At 27.4% G+C, this 22162-nt stretch overlaps 3 protein-coding genes and 1 pseudogene across 3 annotated transcripts in view; all 4 read right to left on the minus strand.

The window, feature by feature from the left end:
• LOC119666804 overlaps positions 1-3789 on the minus strand; it is a 6674-nt gene extending 2885 nt beyond the window's left edge. Inside the window, exons 1-4 of the mRNA XM_038076082.1 lie at positions 3425-3789; positions 3213-3357; positions 491-705; positions 6-428 (exon numbers count right to left, since the gene is read on the minus strand). Of these exons, the coding sequence (XP_037932010.1) occupies positions 6-428; positions 491-705; positions 3213-3357; positions 3425-3598 (957 nt within the window). The 5' untranslated portion in view covers positions 3599-3789. The remainder of the gene's footprint in view (positions 1-5; positions 429-490; positions 706-3212; positions 3358-3424) is intronic.
• A 4065-nt stretch (positions 3790-7854) lies between these two features.
• Positions 7855-11478, minus strand: LOC119670427. The gene is made up of 6 exons (XM_038080683.1): positions 11273-11478; positions 11048-11192; positions 9021-9235; positions 8250-8957; positions 8100-8183; positions 7855-8042 (listed from the first exon to the last, which is right to left on the minus strand). Exons 1-6 carry the CDS (start codon positions 11444-11446, stop codon positions 7863-7865), a joined length of 1506 nt encoding a protein of 501 aa, XP_037936611.1. The 5' UTR covers positions 11447-11478; the 3' UTR covers positions 7855-7862.
• A 1227-nt stretch (positions 11479-12705) lies between these two features.
• Positions 12706-15752, minus strand: LOC119671278. The gene is made up of 6 exons (XM_038081850.1): positions 15579-15752; positions 15363-15507; positions 13913-14127; positions 13138-13845; positions 12995-13075; positions 12706-12932 (listed from the first exon to the last, which is right to left on the minus strand). The coding sequence occupies exons 1-6, from the start codon at positions 15750-15752 to the stop codon at positions 12756-12758; spliced, it is 1500 nt and encodes a 499-aa protein (XP_037937778.1). The 3' UTR covers positions 12706-12755.
• A 2204-nt stretch (positions 15753-17956) lies between these two features.
• LOC119666805 lies at positions 17957-21930 on the minus strand (annotated as a pseudogene).
• Between the last annotated feature and the right edge of the window lie 232 nt (positions 21931-22162).

Consider the following 22162-nt stretch of genomic DNA (forward strand, 5'->3'; position numbering starts at 1 on the left):
TTGGCTTCACTTTCCAAGAGTAGTGTATCAAATGAAATAGCATAACGTTTCTTCATTAAGACGCTATCGAAAATGTCATCTTTACTTACTGAATCCCCAAATCTTCGATCATCTTTAACAATATTAGTATAAACAAAATCCGGTTCCTCATAGAATTCCTTCCATATACGTCGGTAATCTGCTGGACGTGTGTCAGTAATATTTTCAATTGCTTCACCATAACCATTTTCTTTAGTATTTTGTGTTTTGGATATGATAATATCTTGAAATTCCATTACATCACGTCGTGATAAGCGCGCACCAATAATTCCAATAACAACACCATCACGCTCTATTTTAGTTTTATCCTTTTCTATAATTCCCATATTTTTACGATTACCATCATTAATAAATTCAGAGTGTGAAGAAACTGATAGGAGCGCAGATAACTGAGTCCAAGAAAATGGAAACATTTTTTATTTGTTCAGAAAATTCATATATATACACTTACTTTAATTTCGTCAAAACTGAGTACATTTGAAAGTACTAGTGGTGGCTTTTCTTTATCAGTTCCAACTTCCATAAAACCACTACAGCCTTTTTCACGACTTAGGAGTAAAAACTTGTCATTTTTACCATAAAAACTGACACATCGTTTAGTGAGAAGACGTTGTACGAAATCTGTGAGTGTTAGTTTCGTATAGAGGTCACGTTCACGATTATTTCCTTAAAAATTATATTTTTAAAGAAATTAAAATTAATTTCACACCGAACGAAAAATATTACAATGAAATTAGCAAAAGGTCTTTAGCAATACTACATTATATATACATTATATTCGACATTTTTAGTGTAATTTTCCGTGATTAATTCCTAATTAAGCTAAAAAGCACGAAAGCTCTTTATACGGGTATTCAAATTTCCCTAAAGAGATCTAAATTAAATACACTGCTTTAATGAAGGCAATGGGAACATACTATTAGAACACCATAGCAAAATTGATATTTGCCAAAAAAAAGGGTTTTAAAGATAAATCTTATTATTTTATTAAGTAAAACCGTATCTTTTTCAATTCTGACCAAGATATGCCTTGTATATGGACACTCTTTCTTTTGTGTCCTGGTTGTTTGTTCTGGAAAAAGTTATCAATCTGGAGAATATCATTGTAACTAATATATTTGAAATATTATATTAAAAACATAAACATATATATATCTAAATTATATATTCTTTTTATTTTTACTGTGAATTTCTGTTCAACATGGAAATGTGATTAGCAAAAGGAATCTCAAGAATATATTAACAAATAGTAAATTAATTTTCAAACTCTTTTTGGTTACAATATTGTCATTTAAATGGTAGATTTAGGTTAATGTTTGATAATGAAGGGGAGTTAGGGGTGCCACTCTAAAATAACACATAAAATGCCATTATTTAAATGTCAGATATAAATTAATGTTTCTTAATGGAGGAGAGTTAGAGGCGCCACTCTAAAATAATACATAAATTGACATTGTCAACTTTGGATTAACGTTGATTAAGAACTTTACTCTTTGAAAGAGTGAGTGATACAATTCGTTTTTCGTAGTTTAAATATTCAACTTTTCTGAGTGCTTCCCGTGAGTGTTATGTATTGGAGTCATTAGAATTTATTAAAATTTTTTTCAAATAACTCAAAAACTGAGAGTAGCTTGGGATAAAACAAACAGACGGACATTCAAACACGGCTAATATTTCTTAGTATAATTGAAATATACTAAAACTAAATGTTTTATACTATGTTCAGACAGCCAAATTTTTTTAATTTTGTAAAAATGAAATTAAGTTAATTTTGAAAGTGTTTATACTGTCCCAAATTAAAGATATCATATGTTTTTTGTTTACAAATCCAATGTTAAAAATTACATGCTCCAAACACCATTTGTACATGGGAAATTTTGAAATTTATTTATAACTATACAGAATGACATTCAATAGTTTTATTAAATTTAGTGGATTTCAAGTATCTGAACTATTATTTTTCAATCTACTTTAAATCAATAACAGTTACAGTTCTTTCTCTATATTCAAATTTCAAAATTTGCTATATTTTTAACATATTTTCCCGGTTTTATTAAAGTCAACTGTCATTGATATTTATTTTAAAAAAATGTCACTTTTCCGTTATCTCAACTTTATCTTTTGCTTGAAATTTAGCTTTCGCATAGTTGTATTTGAAATATCCTTTAATTTTAGCCTTCGTTTCAACGAAATTAAGACTGTTTTCCTTAATTTCTTTCTAACCTTAAGAATTTTCGCTGAAACCAAGATATAATTAAGATTTTTGCGAAATTAAGGTGTGTCTGAACATAGTACTAGCTATTTGACTTTTAATATGCCACTGGTTGATACAAAATTTGATACTATATTCTATATTATTTATTTACACATTTATTTTTATATTGAAAGTAATAAATATTTTTTTTCCTAAGCGATGTTAAAAAGTATAGATATTATGGCCGTGTGCGAGTTCGAAATAGTAAATTAAGGTAGTAAATTAAATAGTAAATTGTGGGAAATAGTAAATTATGTCGGTATGGCAGAGAATGTTGGTATTTACCAGAATTTCGAGTAGGGTAAATTAGATAAAAATTAGGTAAATTAGGTATTATCATTGTGAAAATTTTATATGATGTTTAATAAATAAATTTAAAAACTTTTAAATAAAAATAATAAATAAGTGCAATAAATAAATATTTACATAAATGCAGTGGAAATATTCCTAGGAAATTTCAATTTGCTTTACTTCAATTTACTCGAACTCGCACACGGTCTATATATGATATATTGTTTTTCTATGTCAGTATGTCAACACAAAATATTTTTTGTTTGTGCAATTTTGACGTACGTTATTTTGCACGATAGTGTTGTATATGTGCAAAACACAGCTGCCAAGCTTTGAGAGGAAGTATTTAGTAAAAAAAAATAAACAAAAATGTGTGAATATGTATTGTTGTCGCTGTTTAACAAAGAAAAAAATCATGTAAATAGTCACATAAAAACAAAGTAAACCGGCGTTCATCGTAATTTTAATTGTTAGTGAATTCCGAACACTTATGAAATTGCAGCTATTTTCGGATTGTTTTAAATTGTTTAAGAATATATTTTATACTATTTAGTTTAATATTAATAAAAATTATTGCGGTTAGATAAATAATGGTATGAATCATAAAAGAATATATTTAATGTATTACCGTATTTACACTTGTGCTCCAAGAAATCAATATAGAGACTCAGTACGCGTTCATGTATTACTGGATAAGCCGATGCAATTTGTTGTTCAATTATTGGATAACGATCCTTTGGTTGACTGATGATGCGACAAGTGTTAGTACCGAACTGCCAAAAATATTTATATGTGTAAAAACGTATGCAAAAGATATAATATATGCATAAAAATGCTTACCTCAACTGGGAAATTGGATGACCTTTTTATAACTTCTTTAATATTAATATTACTTGTGTCTGGCTTAGTAACAGTTTCGCACTTCTTTAATAAATTCTTACCAAATTCAGTAAGTTTAATCGCTGCACCGGCTATTGGCCAAATTTGTTCAAATTCTTGCCCAAATAATGACATTTTCAATTATTTACACAATTCTCCACCAAAGCAACAATTCATTAATATTTTGAAATGTAAAGCTCCCCCGTGAGTGGCGTACGATTGATGAATGCGCAATTATTAGAAAAATCAAAGCTTTAAGTTTTTAAAGCTGTTACTGTGCATAGTAGTAATATTTTGCACTAACAATTTAATAATTTTACATATGTTTACTGTCAAAACAGTTATTTATAAAATTGTATTTGATTTTGAGTTTGACAAGAAAATAGAGTTGCCAACTTTGTAATATTTTAAATTAAATTTATCTCTATCAAGTAATGGGAGGCCTTTTCTTTTGTAAGCGTGTCACTAAAGAACAAATAGAATAAGCACTACTTTTGATAGCAATTCTGGAAATTTTGTTAGGCTTATATATGCAAAACACGTAATAAAATTGAAAGTTAAAGTTTCGAAAATAAGTAATAATTCTTTGCAAATTATTGTTAAGTATATTTTTTTTACATGATTGTGAATAAAGATATAAATAGAAAAAAAAACGTATTTGTTTTGAACAATGACGACACGACATACGAATAATTAACAGTTAACTGGAAACTTCGTAGGTACTTCCAAAAGTCGTTCACAATAGACGAATTTTTAGTCTTGGCAACCATGTGATTTGAGCTGCTTATTAGTTAAGGGCAAAGAATATCTTTACAAGAACGGAAACTCCGCCCACTTCGTGAGAGTGCATTTGAAATTGTTTTTGAAAACTTATTTTTTATAACATTTCGGCACACGTATTAAATACATGTGATCTTACCACGATAACATCAAATTGCTCTCTTTTTAGGGTTGCAGTATAATAATTTGCTGCTACTTGCTAATCATATGTTAATTTTTTAGTAATATAAAAAACTTATGCTTCCTTATTTGGTTAATAATATCACATTACGTAAACAAAATATATATTGTAACAAATAATATATGATAAATAAATATATAAATTAATATATAATAATTTAAATCAATTAATTTAAATCAGCTTAGTTTACTTAATCATGTAATATATATTCAGTAAATTAATTTTTGTTGCTTTTTTCATATGAATTTTATAGTATTTTAATTTATAATGTTTGGCAACAAACTTTTGTAGAAGCAAATATTTTAATTAAATAAAAAGAACAGTTTTGAATATATCTTATTTAGTGAGTTATATTTTCTTATATATTTTTTGAGCATGTAAAACATTATTTCAAAAACAATTTTGATATAATAGCATTAAATACCGTTTTGATGTGAAATTAATAACAAAGATTGAAGCTACTACCAATTCACTTTTTTATACGGCAGCACTTAAGTGATCCATGATAAATTGTGTTTCTCTCCGAAGACTTAATTTTTAAATTTAATGCCAAAAAATATGTTGATGAGGAAGGGTGTACGCGCATTCTCTTTAAATGTGTGGTACGTATTATTGCCTTGCATGCATTTCTAATTGATTAGTAACAATAAATCTGTTGATAAGGGAGGATGTGCGCGCATCCGCTCTAAATGTATGTGGTGAATAATATTTATTATTAATTTACGTACATTACTGTGTGATTAGTGGTGCCAAACTTCGTTACTTTTGGGTATTCGTACCTACCCGTTACTTTTCGAGTATGTATTCGTTACTCAGTATTCGTTACTCAGTATTAGTTACTCAGTATTCGTTACTGCGCTTTCGTTACTGCGGTTTCGTTACTTCACGATTCCGATTAACGGCGCTTAGGACCGTGGGATGCTTAATGTTTAAATGCTTTCTCAAATTTGAAGTAGAACCACCTTTTATTGAATAGTTTGTTCCACATAATCTGCATTTAGCTTTTTCACTTCCTACTGGTTCAAAATGAATCCAAATTTCACTTTTTTTATTATTAATATTTTCACACATTTTTAATAAATTTGAAAACGAACAAAATTTTTGAATAAAGTAGTTGTTATTAAACCGCGAAAACAGCTGTTGAAAGTAATCGTTACCAAGTACTCAAAAGAGTAGGTAAAACGAATACTACTCATTGGTAAAATGAGTAAAAGTAACGAATACAATAAAAAGTTTGTATTCGTTACTCCGGTATTTCTTGAGTAACGAATACAAAGTAACGGATAATTACTTTTTTGGCACTACTATGTGTGATCAGTAGCGAAAAATCTATTGATAAGAGTGGGTGCATGCGCATTCATTGTCGGATTTATGAGTTTTTCTTATGAAGATATATTTTTATATAAAATTTAACAATTTTTAAATTTTAACATTGAAAAATTTTAATTTTATATTATGATTATAAAATATATTTATATATAAATACTAAAGTATTTAAAAATATTAGCTAAGTTTAATTAAAAGAAGTACAAGTTGTTTACATAATTTATTATTGTTATAAAATGAAATAGACTTGATTATTTACCAGAATTAATGCAAGATTTAAACGAGATATATGCTATACATTTTTAGTTCATCTGTTTGATGAATATTATAAATTTTTACATAATATAAAAATTAAAAACATATTTATTTTATTTGTGTTGATTATGTATAGAATATATGAATATTTTCTTCAGTATTTAAATGACCTTAAAAACATAAATTTATTTGGGATATGATTATTATCATGTAGCGCCTTATGTTTATGTTTTAAATATTTTTATCTCAATGTGAACATAAAATGCACACCTACTAATATTTTAAAATAAATAGTAAAATACTTTCGCTAAACTGTTATATTAGAAATATGCATAGAACTTAAATGAAAATTTATTTTCTTTCATCATTATTGTGTGGAAATTTAAAAAAAGAACCATAACAAATTTTTTACATCCCTTGTATTTTCTTATTTCTACATTTAGTTTATTTAGCTATGTAGTTTATTCGACCAAAGTTCAAGATTTGGTATGCATTTTCCACACCACCCAAGAGGTATGCATAAAGGTGCGTTACCGAGTTTATGTGCCGGTTCCCCAAGAGGCATATCCACCATTATATATTGGTTATAATTTTTTACAGACTTTTACAAATACAAAATTAACAGAATAATAATTACAATACTTTTAAAAATTAATTGCAAATTTAAATATACATAAACTAAAAGCAAAAAAATTATTAAAATAAAAATTTAATTTATATGTAAAAGTCAACTGAATATCATGTGGAAAACTAAGCCTATGAATGCGTTACACGCAAGAGCTTTTGCCTATAGTCAGGTGTATTCAGAACCCTATTAAAAAATTTTAACAGGAAATACATGCGTACCCTTATAAAAAGAGTTAAAATACTGTCTGTTTTGCAGTTTTGACAGCAAACATATGGACGTATATTTTTTAATTTTTGGTATAAAAATTGTGCTATACCTACTTTTTGGTAACTGCTATTAAAGTGTTTGCAAAATTTTAACTACTTTTTGTTAAATATTTGCGCAGTAAATTTTGTATGATTTGGCGCAACGAAATTTTATATTACTCTCAAAAAATCAAAACCAAAAAACAAAACCACACTCTTTCTTACAATCTTCATGGTAAACTTTTTGAAATATTCAGTTCTCAAAAGTACTCGAAGCATCGGAAAAAGGTGAAAAGGTGAAAAATTTCAATGATTTCAGCTGGTGTTAGTGCACTTTTCACTAACACTTTCAAGAGCTCTACGGCAAATTGTTGTTGTGCGAAAAAACAAATTTTAGTTCACAATGGAGTTGCCGTTCTTGTAAGGTATTCTTTGGTTAAGGGATTTCAAAAAGGTTGAACTAATTAAGCCAGAAGTGTTGTTGTTTGATACGTTATTTTTAAAACAAGCGGTTGTTTTTTTTCTGGTATGCTTACAAAAAAAGACCTAGTAATAAACTTATATATATAGATATAAAAATATATAAAACTATGTATATAAATTATTATTAATAATGTTTTTCTAGCTATGTTTAAACTATTGTATTCAACTCGATTAATTGTATATTTATTTTGTATAATTTTTGCCATTTAAGTAATTAATAAAGATAAAAATAGTACATGTGGGCTACCGCCTAAAATGTGTGATCCTTGGATACTAAGCTGGTAATTGACGACTATTCTTTTAAAACTGTAAATGATTTAATTGCTCTTGCGACAGCTATAAGGAAAATATTTTAGTAAGAGTTTAGCACACAGATTCACTCTTAAAAGTAAAATGAGCTAACGCTTATTATAGATACCCTCTAATAATGGCACTAATTATACTTTAATGAAACGCTTAAATATATCAATTTCTTTCATTTATTGTCATTTTTTGTGTTCATTATTCAGAATGCATTAAACATTTTTTTGCATAATCCGAAATATGTATAACGCCATATTTTTCTGAAGCTATATGCAAATTGTTGCCGTTCACCATATCGCTGTTAATATATGGATTATGTAGCTCTGTAATAAGTGTACTACAAGCAGTGGACGAGTCTCCGGTAGACTTTAACATTTTCTAAAAAAAAATACATATTAACTCAAAATATTTTTCTGTGTATGTTATATGTATTACCATCCAAAACTCATTACCAGGTTGAGCATTGCCATCCCAAGGATATGAAATTATTACAAGCATATTTTCCAACTCAGGGGCATTCTTAAATTAATAAAAAAAAAATTTGACATTTACTTCAAAAAAAAAAAACTATCTTTAAATACATACCAATTTCTCAGCCGGATTACGTTTAGATAAAAAAGTTTTAATGCCTCCATTGGGATGTTTCTCACATTCTAAAAAACCATTATTCTTAAGTTCGCCCCATTCATCCAATTTAAACCATGAAAAATGTACCACTGCGATGTGTGGTAATTTTTCCATTAAAACCTTTAAACGTTCGGTAAATGTTTCTAGAAATATTTTCTCCTGCTGTTCAGCAACTCTCCACACGCCTAAACCAATACCCACAAGATGTATAAAGGCATTCTTTTTAGCTTGTGCTGCCTTGGCTTCGCTTTCAAGTAGTAAAGTATCGAATGATATAGCATAACGTTTCTTCATTATGACATTATCAAAAATATCATACTTTGCTCTGGCATCACCAAATCGTTTACCATCTTTCTTAATAGCCGAGTAAAGAAAATCAGATTCTTCATAGAATTCCTTCCAGATGCGTCGATAATCTGCTGGACGTGTATCAGCAATATTTTCAATTGCTTCACCATAACCATTTTCTTTAGTATTTTGTGTTTTGGATATAATAATATCTTGAAATTCCATTACATCACGTCGTGACAATCGTGCTCCAATAATTCCAATAACAACACCATCACGCTCTATTTTAGTTTTGTCTTCCTCTACGATTCCTAAATTTTTGCGATTTCCATCATTAATAAATTCAGAGTGTGAAGAAACTGATAGAAGTGCTGATAACTTAATTGAAGAGATGGAAATATTTTTCATTAGTTCTCAGAAAATTCATATATATACACTTACTTTAATTTCGTCAAAACTTAGTACATTTGAAAGTACTAGTGGTGGCTTTTCTTTATCAGTTCCAACTTCCATAAAACCACTACAGCCATTTTCACGATTTAAGAGTAAAAACTTATCGTTCTTACCAAAGAAACTGACACATCGTTTAGTGAGAAGACGTTGTATGAAATCAGTTAGTGTAAGTTTTGTATAGATTTCTAATTCTCGTTTATTTCCTTTAAATATTAATTTAAAAATAAATTATAAAAATCTTTTTGACACTAAAACACAAAAAGTGACAAACAGCCGCAATTATTATTAATGAAATTTCGAATGTTGTAGTTAGCTAGATTATTAAAAATATAATTTTATGTGGTCCGTTAATATTGTTAACCAAGAATTGGGCATGGTTAACGTAGAAAAAAAATAGATATTTCTATGCTTTTGATTATAATATACTGTTATTTGTCAGGTATATTCTAAAGCCTAGTACTAACATTTATTTTTCACAAAGATTTGATATGAAATTTCGTATAAAATTTTTCCACAGAATTTAAGCATTGTAGAAATTTTTTTTATAAAGATATTAATGTCAACTTTGCGTGCTAAATTAGTACTTCTTTTAGTTTTCAAATTCAAGTTTGCCAATTTATTTATTTATTTATTAAACATTTTAGGACCCGAGTTTGATTCCTGGTGCTTGCAGTCTCAAAAAATTATTTACGAATAATTAAATAAAAGAATTATTTCCAATATTATTGGAATTATTTGGTAATACTCGAAACAGCTGCATGGTCAGCAAAAAATTTAATTAATTAAAATAACATTAAATAAATTTTTGCTGTTATAGTTCATTACTGTTCGAAAAACTTCTTTATTAAACATTTTATAAAATTTTCACAATGGTAAAACCTAATTTATATCTAATTCATCCCACCCGAAATCCTGGTAAATACCAACATGCGCTGCCATACCGACATAATTTACTATTTCCCTCAATATACCATCAATTTAATCGAACTCGCACACGGCCTTAATAATGGAAAATTATTTTTAGGCAGTTGCTTAAGTAGGGGGATTGCAATGAAGTATTTTAAGCTTTAATTAATTCCAGCCTTTATTAAGCAGGAAGGTTAGTAATTTAATTTATAACTTATTGATTAAAATAATTATATTTTTGTTTAAATGTGTTGACATATGAGTGGTGTAAAAGATAACATATATAATATTTAGTTGTGTTAAATATAAGATTTAGTTATGTTAAACATGTAAACTAAGATTGTTGTGGATACCATGGTGTTATATTAATACACTGCGCGGGAGATCGAGTGTTCAAAGTGATAATTATACGTTTCAAAAAAAAATGTCTGCGTCTATTCGTTAGACCAAGGTTTAAAATTTAGTCAAACAGGCAAATATGATTTTATAGTGCTTCTAATGCCTACTTAAGTTTTATAAAATGTTAGCAATATTTCGTTTAAAATATATTATTATATATATTAAAATATTATAATAACAATATATATTAAAATTATTAATATTAATATTAACATAATATATAATAATATATATTATAAAAATAATAATATACATTATAATAATATTTATTATATTAAAATAACAAGATTTTAACAAAATTATTTCAAAACACAAAAAGAAACTGCACAGGTTTTGCTTTTTTGTAGAGAATACACAAACCGTACATCTTCACTTACATGTCTAGAAACTTGCACAACAGTGTATACAGAAGCTTAAATGCTCACGATAGCACCACACAATAGAAAATAACGAAAGCATAAATAAGGCCGCTTCTCTCCAAAAAAAATTTGTTTACAAGTCTCATGTTCTCTCTCTCATGCTCATTAAAAACAATATAAGCAATGCAAGTTTTGCCGGTGTTTTGCATTGCCACATTAGTTAATTCCGAGAAATTGTGAAATCAACAGTTGTTTTTTTGTCGGTTTGATGGTTGTTTTTTGTGCGCGTTTATTTTGTTAAATTAAAATTATTTGTATAGAGTTTTTGTTTTAATAATTATTAAATCATACCATATTTGCATTTGTGTTCTAAAAAATTCATATAAAGACCAAGTACGCGTTCATGTATTACTGGATAAGCTGATGCAATTTGTTGTTGTATCACTGGATAACGGTTTTTTGGTTGAGATATAATGCGACAAGTGTTTGTGCCAAACTAAATTAAATAAATTTTTACATTAATAAATTAGAGAAATTCAATAACAATTTAAATTCAATAACAATTTACTTAAGCACCTTTATTGGAAATTCAGATGATCTACTAATTATATCGTTTATGTCAATTTCACTTGTGTTAGGTTTTAAAATCGTCTCGCATTTTTTCAACATTTTCTCACCAAAATCGGTAAGTTTAATTTTTGTATCAGATTTTGGCCAAATTTTTTCAAACTCTTCTCCAAATATTGACATATTAATTTTATTTACCGAACCGTTACTTATCATTCAACGAAATTCAGTCAAAATGCACTTGCGTGCTGCGTATTTTGTTTATATTAAAAATCTTACAAGCTTAAAGCTTTTTAGATGTTTTTTTTGGCAGAATTCAGTGTCAGATGTTTGTGGCTTTTTATGCGTATGTTAACAAACAATTCTTCGTAAGTTTATTTGGATTTATAAAGGGCTGCCAGGTTTATGAATTTGTAATGAAAAATTTTTTAAAATGATTTAAATAATTTAATTAAAAAACAAGGTAAAAAGGAAAAATATTGAAAAGGCAATTATGGAAATTAATTATATAAATTTTGCATATCTGTTAATATTCCCAATTAAAAAAATTAAAATGAAATCTTATATAAAATATATATATTTATATATATATGTATTAATATATATATATATTTATATATATATGTATTAATATATATATATATTTATATATATATATATTTTTATATATATATGTATTTGTATACATATATGTATATGTATTTATTTTTCAACTTTTTTTCACAAAGGGCATCAGTAGCTTCCATTTGTATGTAACCTGATAAATGTCGGTAAAGATAATATAAACGAAAAAAAAACTTATAGTATTGCCAAATTTTGTACGTTTCACCCATATGAACTTACAAAAAATTATAATGGGTTTGCATTGTTATTATTGTTACATAATAGGCTATGAATGCACCAGACCTAAAAGATTTATTGTGCGCCTAAAAGCCCAACCAAACCAATTCTAGACTTTTTATAAATCTTGCTTTACGCTTTATTTCACCTATTCGATATCTTTCGAATATCTTGCTTCAAAGATAGTCAAGTCTACGTCTCGCCACTGCTGGCCAGTTGCATAGAACATGTTCTGATGGTTCCTTCTTCTCATAACAGAGTCGATAGGAATCACTTCTTACCGCACCTATGTTCTTCATGTGGTAATTGAGTCAACAGTGTTCTGTAAGTTCAGTGTAGAATTTAATATAGGTTTGCATAGTAAACTCAGTATTTAATAAGCATATATATTCAGTTTGCTTTTGTGTAGTAATTTTACAAAACTAAAGCCTTGAATATCCTAATTGCTAAAAACAATTTAACATGCACATATGTTTTTATTAAAAACATATATATTTTGTATAAAAATTGTTAATAAATATATATAAATTAATAATTATAATTATATTTATAAATATTTTTGATTAATACTTCTATGTATATAATATATAATGACCCTAGGATCTTTAAGTATAAATTAACTTCACATTTTTAAAATGCATTTTTTTATGATTTACAATAAATTAAGAAAATGTTTAGCATAATCTGCGATATGCAAAACTCCATACATCTCAGTTGCTATATGTAAGTTATTGCCATTAACCATTTCTGTATTAATATGTGGATTATGCAGTTCGGTGACGAGTGTACTGCACGCAGTTGAGGAGTCTCCAGATGATTTAACATGTTTCTAAAGATTATTATAATATTATTATCAATTGTCAAAACTTTATTTCATTAATCAAAACTCACCATCCAATACTCATTACCAGGCAATGAACCACCATCCCAAGCGTATGAAACAATTAATAACTTATCTTTATGCTCATAAGGCTAAATTTAATATTTTGTTGTTAAAACGATTAAAATTTTAAAACTCTTTTTTTAATACTCACCAATTTATCAGCTGGATTACGGTTAGACAAATAAGTTGTAATTCCTCCTTTAGGGTGTGCTTTAGAAGCTATTAAACCACGATTTTTTAGTTCGCCCCATTGTGTTAGTTGAAACCATGAAAAATGGACTACTGCAATATGTGGTAGCCTTTCAACTAAAACATTTAAACGTTCCGTAAATGTTTCTAGAAATATTTTCTCCTGCTGTTCGGCAACTCTCCACACTCCTAAACCAATACCCACAACATGTATATAAGCACTTTTATTTGCTTTGGCTGCTTTTGCTTCACTTTCCAGGAGTAGTGTATCAAATGATATAGCATAACGTTTTTTCATAATAAGATTATCGAATACATCTTCTGAGAGAAAACAACTACCAAATCGTTGACCATTTTTCGATACATCTGTATAACGAAAATCACGCTCTTCATAAAACTCCTTCCATATCCGTCGATAGTCACTATTACGTGCATCAACATGATTATCTACTGCCTCACCATAACCATTCTGTTTGGTGTTTTGCGTTTTGGATATAATAATATCTTGAAACTCCATAACATTACGCTGACATAATCGTGCACCGATAATACCCATAATAACACCATCTCGCTCTATCTTTGATTTATTTTTTTCTATAAAGCCAGCATTTCGGCGATTTCCATCATTTATGAATTCCGTATGTGATGAAACTGATAATAATGCTGAGACCTATATTAAAGAAAATGGTATAATCAGTAAATGCATTGGATTATACACGTTATTTTTTAAGTTTTACCTTGACTTCATCATAACTGAGTACATTTTCGAGGGTTAATGGTAACTTTTCGTTATCTGTACCAACTTCCATAAAACCCCCATAGCCTCTTTCTCCAGTTAAGAGCAAATATTTATCACTTACATTATAAAATGAAGCGCAACGTTTACCTAGCAGACGTTGTACGAAGTCGGTTAGAGTTAAATTCGTGTAGATTTTTCGTTCTTGTCTATTACCTTAAAAAATCGGGTTTAGATTTTGAAGATGCATTATTTTATTATAACTATAAATTTGTATATAATAATATATATATATATTATTTGTATATAATAACAATAATAACAATAATAATTATATATATGTTAATAATAATTGTATGATATAATAATAATTATATAAAATAATAATTATGTAATATAAAAATATGAATGTATTATGTGACTATATAATATATTTCTTTTATTTGCAAAAACGACAAAAACTGTATTTGATATATCAAAATATATTTATATCTTGTCTTAAAATGTATTTAAAAATATATATATTAATATCTTGTCTTAGAATATATTTTAAGATATGTATATTTATATCATGTCTTAAAATAAGTTTTAAAATATATATATTTAAATCTTGTCTTAAAATATATTTTAAGATATGTATATTTATATCTTGTCTTAAAATGTATTTTAAGATATATATATTTATATCTAGTCTTAAAATAAGTTTTAAAATATATACATTTAAATCTTGTCTTAAAATATATTTTGAAATATATATATTTATATCTTGTCTTAAAATATATTTTGAGATATATATATTTATATCTAGTCTTAAAATATTTTTTAAGATATATATATTAATATTTTGTTTTAAAATATATTTTAAGATATATATATTAATATCTTGTCTTAAAATATGTTTTAAAATGAGTTTTAAGCTATTTCTAATCATTTACAAACGAATACTTTTAATATAATTAGATTTCAATTTAATAATTTGTATAATTTTGTGCATTTAAATTAAATGGTTGGTTTAAATTGTTGGTTTAAATTAAATAATTCTTTAAATTGCTTACTTTGGCAACTCTATTCTATTTACTACTTGCTTAAAAAAAAACTTTGAGAAAAAGCTTTTGCCATAAATTGAATTTTGCAGCCTTTTTTGAAAAACATTTTTAATAAATAATAAATTTATACTATAAATTAAATTGATATCGTAAAGTTGTATAGTACTATGAAAAAATAAAACAAAGTAAATAACATTTATAAACGAATTCATTTTCCAACACTTTTTTTTCTAAAAGAGTCTAAAGTAAAGAATAAGTAAATAAGCTTTTGCATTGTTTTGGTTTTTGTTGTCAATATCTCTTGTGAAATAAATTATAAGAGAATATTGTATGAGTAATGCTTTGCAATTTGCAGTATGAAAATTCTTGATATTGAAATACAGGTGAATTATGTTTTCTACTTACCATATTTTGATTTGTGCTCAAGAAATGCTAAATATAAGCCCAGAGTAAGTTCATGAATTACTGGATAAGCTGAACCAATTTGCTTTTGTATGATTAAAAGCCGGTCCTTTGGTTGATTCCTCACTCTACAGCTATTTACGGCAAACTTAGATAAAAGCAAATATTTTTATCAAAATTAACAATCGAAATCGTAGTTTTATTTTGTTATAATTTTACCTCAAGTGGAAATTTGTTTGATTTGTTAATAAATTCATTAATATCAGTTTTGTTAGGATTTGGTTTTTCTACTTCAACACATTTTAGTAACAAATTTCTACCAAAATCGCTTATTTTTAAAGAATAACCCGGCTTTGGCCAAATTTTATGAAAATCACTTCCAAATGCAGACATGATAAATTATTTTACAAATTTTATTTTCTATACTTTATAATAATTTAATAAATATATTGATTTGTTATTTATATTAATATATTTTTTATATTAATTAATTATGCTTATTTTTATTTATTATATTTCGAACTTTTGAAAGAACCATGCGATATGAAACCGTGACACTGAATGAGAAACCGTCCATTGTATTTATTATTTATATTTTGTTGTATGGTTAAAGTTATTCCGATCTCGGTTACTTCTCCCCACTCTTTGAGAGCTTAAAGCTCTTAAATCTCATTGAGGAAAAAAATCTTTTTAATACAATAACTTCTTAGGAAAATAATAACGATATGATGAAATGTTTTTTATATTTACATTTAATATCAATATTGAATCAATCTCTTAATACACAGTTTAGCATTTACACGTCAGTTAATAGATTTTGACATACTTTTACACAATTTCATGTATAATTTACAAAATATGTTCTTTGTCTAATTTACTGCATATATATATGTATATAATGTGGAAAACCCCATTTTATATTTCAGTTTAACTGAAAATGCAATTGATAATTATAAATCTTCAATGTTTATATCGAGTTTATTGCTTTATATTTCAAATCATTCTATAACAGATGGGTTGGCTTCTGACCTTATCAACTCCGATTTGCTAAAATTTTAGCTTTTATATGACCGTTAAAAAAAATAAAAAGATTAATATTTTGGACCGTATCTAAATCCCAAACGGTTTTATAAATTGCATTTTAGACTTTTTTTAAATGGCTATATCTCACGGTTTGCTTATGGTAGAGATTTAAAGTTAACTGTGCTTTAAACATTTGGTAATTGATTGGGACAAATATTTAGCGTAAAAAACTAAAATTGTTTGTATTTAAATACGAATATTATTAGGTTAATTTTAAGAATAACGTTTAGGTTAGGTTAGGTTATACTGGCCATTCCTGCTGGAAAACTCAAGGTTTAAAACCACCTAGAACCTTTGACAAAACCTAAAATGCTATTTAGTGTCAGGTCTTGTAATTGATCAAGATCCTCAAGAAAGGGCGCTCTTAAAGTGTTGAGGCACCGCACAGTGTAACAAAACACAAAATTGGGCGGTCAAAATTCGATAATTTCGAAACCAGTAGAGATATTGATATGAAGTTTTTGAGATGAACTTTCTTTTAAATCTAGTTTGAGCCCAATCGGCCTACCGGAACCCCCCGAAATTTTTGTCCAAACATGGGGCATTTAGCGTAGTCCCAAGATTACTTAAAAACTATTGTAGGTAGAAAGCTGAATTTTAGTGTCCGGAAAACTTATATTATTATCTAGATTAAAAATTTTTTTTTATGGTTTTCCGTCCACTGTCACACCCACCCCCATACAAAATTTTCATATTAAGTTGTTTATTATCGTTAAAAAAACTTTTTACACTTATTGGACTATATATATACATGACGTACATAGCAACACAACTTCGTGCAAAAAAATGGCGGATCACGCCCATTAGTTCCTAAGTTATTTGCAGTTTTATGCAATTTTAGCGATATTACGACTTCGCAAAAATTGAACCAACTTTAAACCTTTATAGCTTTTTACTATTTATTTATGTATTATGTAGACTCTCTAATGAGACTTCTTCCCCTCGGGGAGCGGTTCTTTTATGTTTTTATTTTAAACCATCCTCTATGTATTTACAATCTGCATCCAAGCCTCCAATTTTTAACAGCAATTTTCCGGTAGCTGCCTTACTTTCGAGTATTACTATTTCTGTTGTTTTTTTCTAGGTTTAATTTTTTCGCTTTGAGAACTTATTTGTTTATTTCCCAGTTCTCCAGAGTCGCTTCCTTACTTTACTTAAAACTGGACATTTTTAGGATGATACTATGTTTCGACATAATCAAAAAAAAACTAATTAATCCCGCATATGAAATGCATATGTGCGATATGAAATATCAAACAATATACCACAATAATTTGTTTTTTATTTCTGATTTGGATTAGACTTAAAATTGAAATTTTTAGGGTGGTATCATAATAAAAAGCAGTTTTAAAAAAATTAATCGATTTTGTGTATGTGCATGTAATAAATTTTCTACCTATTTTAATTTGAAAATAGAAATCTAGTGACCTGTCTGTCTGTAAACTAGTCTCTCAGTTTTTATGATGAATATTTGCTTGAAGAATCAAAAATAGATCATTTACTTTCTATCGGCTTTATTTGAACTAAATAATAGTATCTCATTTATCTGATTTCTTGTTCTTATTTACTAATAAGAACAAGATATCTACTTATTTAGACATTTCATTTACTTTGTTTTCTTTATAATATTTAAAGCTTGAGAATGTGTTGAGCGAATTCTGCGATGTGCAAAACTCCATACTTCTCAGTTGCTATATGTAAGTTATTCCCATTAACCATTTCTGTATTGATATGTGGATTATGTAGTTCGGTAACGAGTGTACTGCTGGCATTTGCTGAATCTGAAGAGTTTTGTATGCATCTCTTAACAGATATAAAAATTATTTTATGTAATATTATAAATAACAATTAAATATTACCAGCCAATATTCGTTTCCAGGTAAAGAACCACCATCCCAAGCATATGAAACAATTAGTAAGTTGCCTTCATGCTCATTTAGCTAAAATCGAAATAAAATTATTTTAAAAATGAAATTTCGAATAAAAAATTTTATGCTAACCAATTTATCAGATGGATTACGATTTGACAAAAAAGTTTTTATACCTCCATTTGGATGTGTTGTAGAAGCTATACACCACCATTTTTTAATTCACCCCATTCGGGTAGATGAAACCATGAAAAATGCAGTACTGCAATATGTGGTAACCTTTCAATTAAAACATTTAAACGTTCCGTAAATGTTTCTAGAAATATTTTCTCTTGCTGTTCACCCACTCTCCACAAGCCCAAACCAATACCCACAACATGTATATAAGCACTTTTATTTGCTTTGGCTGCTTTTGCTTCACTTTCCAGAAGTAATGTATCAAATGATATAGCATAACGTTTCTTCATAATTACATTATCAAATATATATTTATCTGTCATAGCACTACATCGCTCAAATCGTTTGCTATTTTTCTTTATTTTTGTGTAGAGAAAATCAGGTTCTTCATAGAACTCCTTCCATATACGTCGATAGTCCGTATTGCGATCATTAGTTTTAGTTTTTACTGCTTCACCATAACCGTTTTCTTTAGTATTTTGATTTTTAGATATAATAATATCTTGAAATTCCATTACACCAATTTGACACAATCGTGCACCAATGATTCCAATAACCACACCATCTCGTTCTATTTTTGATTTGTCATTTTCGACAACTCCAGCATTTCTTCGATTTCCATTGTTTATGAATTCTGAATGTGATGAAACTGTTAAAAGCGCTGAAAGCTATGTTTGAGAAAGTACGAAACTCATTATTTTTTAATATGTATATCTTTTTTTTAATAGATAGGTTTTGAACAGTAGTGAACTATAACAACAAATTTATTTTTATTATTTTAATTCATTGAATTTTTGGATAACCAAACGCTGTATGGAGTATTACCAAATACCCATTATCTATGGGTTCGAAACCTCTCTATTAAATACAATAGTTTCAATTAAGGGAAATAGTCACTGTCGTCATAATTAATATTAAACTGCAATTTAATATATCCTTTTAATTTTACCTTAATTTCATCATAACTCAGTGTATTTGCAAGCAAAAGCGGAGGTTTTTCATTATCAGTTCCAATTTCCATAAATCCACCGTGACCTCGTTCGCGGGTTACAAGTAGGTATGTATCAGTCATATCGCAAAATGCAGCACATCGTTTAACCAACAGACGTTGTACAAAATCCGTGAGTGATAAATTCGTAAATATTTCTCTTTCTTGTTTATTGCCTTGAGATATAAAGAAATCAGATAAAGAGCCAGCATTTTGTTTTCTACTTTCATATTTTAAAATCATGTTTATACATTACGATTTAGTAAAATTAAAATATTAAATACCATATATGTTAAATATTATAATTGAGTTATAATCCGTGTTTAAGAAAATAAAGAAAAGCAAGAAGATTGATTACACTTCTCCACTTTCAAATACTTAAGTATTGATAGTACCAAGATAGAGCTGCTTAAGATGAAGATTCAGTGGTATCTATAAAAACGCAATAATAATGCAATAAATTTATACTTCATAAATTTTAAGGGACAATTTTAAACTATTAATAAATCTTGTAATTCCTGTGGGCTTAATTTTACCTATTTGCTTTACCTATATGCCTCTAATTGCAAGAAGATATTGAAATGAAGAAAAAGTCGGGTACAATGTTTGGCAGATATTGGCGAATGTGAACTCGAAGATTAAAATTTACGAGCAATTGGTTAGTGCCATTTGATTCGCTTCTATGATTTTTACCGAAGACTGGAAAAGAAGTGAAAAGTGCTAAAATGCTAGTATGTCGTTTGATAATATGAAAAGAAAACATTCTTTTCATTTTAACTGCTTTTCAACTAGTAGTAGTCGTAATATCGTGAGCTAGAGAACTAGTTTTTGAATAAAGATGAAATGGAAAGATCATGCTGGTTTTATGATCATCTTCAATAATTGCACGTTCCCTTTTAAAGAACTCAATTAAAAACTATTGTTTTTGAAGGAACATATTAACATAACACATTTACATGTTCAGTATGAATTTCTATTAGTAATTATAAATCAATTGTGGAGAGATTAAATTTTTTTGATTACTAAAAAATAAAATGACTCATCCACTTCAAAAAGCTAGTATTGGAGGAATATATTAGTAGACTGGTAGGTTTTACCTAAATACCGGAAAGATGATCGTCAAATTTTTAGTTTTACTATTAACAAATAGATGGTGGTCCGCAAAATAATAAACTATTATATAAAAAGAGAGAAAAGATATAATATTGTTCTGTTTTGCGAAATAGGTTAGTTTGTTCAAGAGAAGTCTAATTGTATTATGACATTAACTTACATCAAACGGCTTTTCTTTATTCAAAATTCAACCATTACTTCTTATAAAAGCATTGGATACCCAAGTAATGACGGTCAGTTGATAGTTCTGACTAATTTCGGATATATATATTTTTTTAATAGTATTATTTCATATTATCTCGTATACTTATTTCATCTTAATACCGGGCACCCTCTGTATTTTTAAATTCTTCTCATACTTCTAATAAATAATCGACATTTCCTCACTCACAATTGCAACCATTAACATCTTATAAAAGCATTGGATACCCAAGTATCGACGGTCAGTTGATAGTTCTGACTAATTTCGCGATATATATATTTTTTTAATAGTATTATTTCATATTATCTCGCATACTTATTTCGTCTTAATACCGGGCACTCTCTGTATTTTTAAATTCTTCTCATACTTCTAATAAATATTTATATTGAAAATATATTTATAATATCAACATTTAATATCTATATATGTATTTTAATTTATTTTTTTAAGAAATTATATAAATTATTTGAAAGCACTGTTTAGTTAACAGGAATTACGTGTACGAAGCAAAAGCTTTTTGTAAGGAAATCATTTTTAATTTTATTGCATAGAGAAATTTATAATAAAAAATGCATTTTAATTCCTTAGAAAAATTAAATAGTAGTAGATTCGTTAAATGTGGTTTTATAATAAGTGATAATAGATATTTTTTAACTTACCATATACTGATTTGTGCTCAAGAAATGCTAAATATAGGCTTAGAGTAAGTTCATGAATTACTGGATATGCCGACCCAATTTGTTGTTCTATGATAGAAAGCCGGTCCTTTGGTTGATATTTAACTCTACATGTATCTGTTGCAAACTAATGTAAAATAATAAAAAATGTTTTTTTTTTTAAAACAATAGATAAATAGATTTTCACCTGTAATGGAAAACTGTTTGACTTATTGATAAATTTATTTATATCAATTCGATTAGGATTTGGTTTTTCTATAGCGGCACATTTCATTAATAGATTTCGCCCAAAATCAGTTGATTTAAATAAATAATTTTTCTGTGGCCAAATTTTATCAAATTCACTTCCGAATGTAGACATGACGAATATATCACAAATTCTTAAGTAATCTATAACATATTGCAGTACAGAACCATTCGTACTACGCAGTAAACTCACACTGAATGAGTAGCAATTTACCATATTTATACGTTTGGTGTTAGTTTTGCAGTAAAAAACTCACTTTTAAGAGAACTATTTTTAGCTTTCAAATATTAATTTCGGAGAAAAAGTTTTTTTCAGTTACTTTTGTGGTTGAGTGAAAAAGCAGTTGTATTTGAAAATAATAATTTTTGAATATATTTTTTGTTAAGTTACCAGATTGAAATTTCATATATAAATTTTTAGCTTGAATACTATACTTACTTGCTTCTGT

This window comes from Teleopsis dalmanni, chromosome 1, assembly GCF_002237135.1.
Source record: "Teleopsis dalmanni isolate 2A chromosome 1, ASM223713v2, whole genome shotgun sequence".
In the NCBI taxonomy this organism is placed as follows: domain Eukaryota; kingdom Metazoa; phylum Arthropoda; class Insecta; order Diptera; family Diopsidae; genus Teleopsis; species Teleopsis dalmanni.

Coding starts and splice junctions, on each gene's coding strand:
- LOC119670427 (XM_038080683.1), bottom strand. CDS start 11,446: ATGTCAATATTTGGAGAAGAGTTTGAAAAAATTTGGCCAAAATCTGAT. Junction 11,193..11,272: donor CATCTGAATTTCCAATAAAG/GTGCTTAAGTAA, acceptor TATTTAATTTAG/TTTGGCACAAACACTTGTCG. Junction 8,043..8,099: donor CTGGTAATGAGTTTTGGATG/GTAATACATATA, acceptor ATTTTTTTTTAG/AAAATGTTAAAGTCTACCGG.
- LOC119671278 (XM_038081850.1), bottom strand. CDS start 15,752: ATGTCTGCATTTGGAAGTGATTTTCATAAAATTTGGCCAAAGCCGGGT. Junction 14,128..15,362: donor TGAGCACAAATCAAAATATG/GTAAGTAGAAAA, acceptor CGATTTTTTAAG/GTAATAGACAAGAACGAAAA. Junction 12,933..12,994: donor CTGGTAATGAGTATTGGATG/GTGAGTTTTGAT, acceptor AATAATCTTTAG/AAACATGTTAAATCATCTGG.